The 2,204-nt window shown below is 34.8% G+C and overlaps 1 protein-coding gene across 1 annotated transcript; it reads left to right on the plus strand.

The window, feature by feature from the left end:
• IL5 (interleukin 5) lies at positions 1 to 1,965 on the plus strand. The gene is made up of 4 exons (XM_006923151.3): positions 1 to 144; positions 342 to 374; positions 1,242 to 1,370; positions 1,477 to 1,965. The coding sequence occupies exons 1-4, from the start codon at positions 1 to 3 to the stop codon at positions 1,573 to 1,575; spliced, it is 405 nt and encodes a 134-aa protein (XP_006923213.1). The 3' UTR covers positions 1,576 to 1,965.
• Positions 1,966 to 2,204: the final 239 nt, after the last annotated feature.

The following is a 2,204-nucleotide window of genomic DNA, read 5'->3' on the forward strand; positions in this document are numbered from 1 at the left end:
ATGAGAATGCTTCTGCATTTGAGTTTCCTATCTCTTGGGGCTGTCTACATTTGTGCCATTGCTGTAGAAAGTCCCATGAATAGACTGGTGGCAGAGACCTTGACACTGCTCTCCACTCATCAGACTCTGCTGATAGGCGATGGGGTAACTTTCTTTTTGAGTCCTACAGTCTTTAAAAGGCATAGGTAATCATTCATGGTGGTTAACTTTTAACAAACTTTTATTAATAATGTAATTATGAGTGTTAGTAATAGATAATTGATAACCATATCACAAGTGTTTATTAAAAGTTATGAATGCTAGAATGCTTTAAAAATGAATGTATTTCCTTTCTTTTTCAGAACCTGATGATTCCTACTCCTGAACATAAAAATGTAAGTTAAATTATGATTTGATAAAATGATTTCATAAATAAATAAATTGCATATTTTAAGCTATACGGCATTATTTACCATTGGAACTATTTAATGTTCTGTAGTTTGTATTTATGTGTGTGGGTGGAAATGTATTTACTTATAAATATTAGGGATGACTTTACAACAAATAGAATCCATTAGACAAGTGGATCAGGCCTTTAAGGGATCTTGTCAGTTTTCCATCTCAAAGAGCCTCGAGTCAGGCATTCTTTCCAGAAAATTCCACCCTGGGTGACAGGTACCTCTTAGTCTCCATTCAACTCTAACTATCTACTGCTTTCTCCACTTTAATGTCTTTTTGAAAGTATTAGCAACTTAGGGTTATATTTTTGGGATCATGATCAGTAGACACTTAAATGTACAACAAATTATTAATACATATTAATAGTCATTTCCACATACTTAAATGATCGTGACATATAATGGAATTGTATACATTTGGAGCATGCTGTGGTGATATTAAAATGTAAAATACATGATTTATTAGTCTAAATAGAATAAATTACCAGCTAGAATTGGTAATTTCTAGCTGGTAACTGATATAAGATCAGTAATGTCAATGCATTACACTTCCTAAACATTTTATTTTTGATTAAGTACTTAATTTATATCATTTATAAAACTCCTCAGTAATTATATAAACCTCACCTCCTTTTGGAAATTACAACTCAATATGAATTGGTTTGCCACGTAGAAAAGGAGCAAGTAAGAAACTCTTTGGAGAAGGGAACCCATGTCAACACCACAAAACAAAGTCTAATTTTTTGGTCCCAATTTTTATACCTTGATTTGATTACTTATATTTTTAAAATCTTCCTCATTTAGCACCAGTTATGCATTGAAGAAGTCTTTCAGGGGATAGACACATTGAAGAATCAAACTGCGCAAGGGGATGCCGTGGAAAAACTATTCCAAAACTTGTCTTTAATAAAAAAATACATAGACAGCCAAAAAGTAAGTTAAAAACATGTAGTGGAAACTTTAGTGTATTTGTCTACTGTGCCTGTTTTTACATGAATGACAGTTTCCTACAATACCTTTTGTCTGTTCTTTTTCACAGAAAAAGTGTGAAGGAGAACGATGGAGAGTAAAAAAATTCCTAGACTACCTGCAAGTGTTTCTTGGTGTAATAAACACTGAATGGACAATGGAAAGTTGAGACTAAACTGGTTGATTGCAGCAAATGATTCTGGAGGAGAAGGATGTTTTATTGCAATGTGAATGAGGCCCAGCCATGGGTAGGCACTTCATGTTCAGTGTAATTAAACTTCCGAGGCAAAGTAGCAATTATTTCAGGCATACTGCTACTTTACTACCTCACATAGGCAGAAAGCATAAAAATAAAATATCTGAGAAATGTTTCAGATTTCAGAATCATTGAAGTATTTTCCTCCAGTTTGCTCTAGGCAAAGTAGATATAGACTTTTATTTAATGTAACATCCTGTAAAATGTTAACTTAATGTTATTTATGAAATGGTTAAGAATTTGGAACATTAATATTTATTTTGTGTTAGGCTATGTCCCAATAAAACAAAAATAAGAAACTGGTTCAATTTGTCACTGTTCTTTGTCTTAATCTTGAAATGAGCGCAATCTGTGTGAGAACAGGCTGAGTTTTGCAGAGGGTCTGCATGTGTGTCCACTGAGCACTGCCATCTCCCTGGTGGCAGAAGTCGCAGGGTTGCTAGGCACACCACAGGTGGAAGTGACCCAGCAGGACTTAGTGGGGATGGGGACAGCAACGACATGGGCAGGGGCTAAGCCTGGTTTCCTCTCCACAGTATACC

The sequence above is a fragment of the Pteropus alecto genome, unplaced genomic scaffold (assembly GCF_000325575.1).
Source record: "Pteropus alecto unplaced genomic scaffold, ASM32557v1 scaffold78, whole genome shotgun sequence".
NCBI classification, from domain to species: Eukaryota; Metazoa; Chordata; class Mammalia; order Chiroptera; family Pteropodidae; genus Pteropus; species Pteropus alecto.

Excerpts from the sequence above, each read along its gene's own strand:
- IL5 (XM_006923151.3), top strand. The coding sequence starts at position 1 with ATGAGAATGCTTCTGCATTTGAGTTTCCTATCTCTTGGGGCTGTCTAC. Across the intron at positions 145-341 it reads CTCTGCTGATAGGCGATGGG|AACCTGATGATTCCTACTCC; the intron begins GTAACTTTCTTT and ends TTTCTTTTTCAG. Across the intron at positions 1,371-1,476 it reads AATACATAGACAGCCAAAAA|AAAAAGTGTGAAGGAGAACG; the intron begins GTAAGTTAAAAA and ends TCTTTTTCACAG.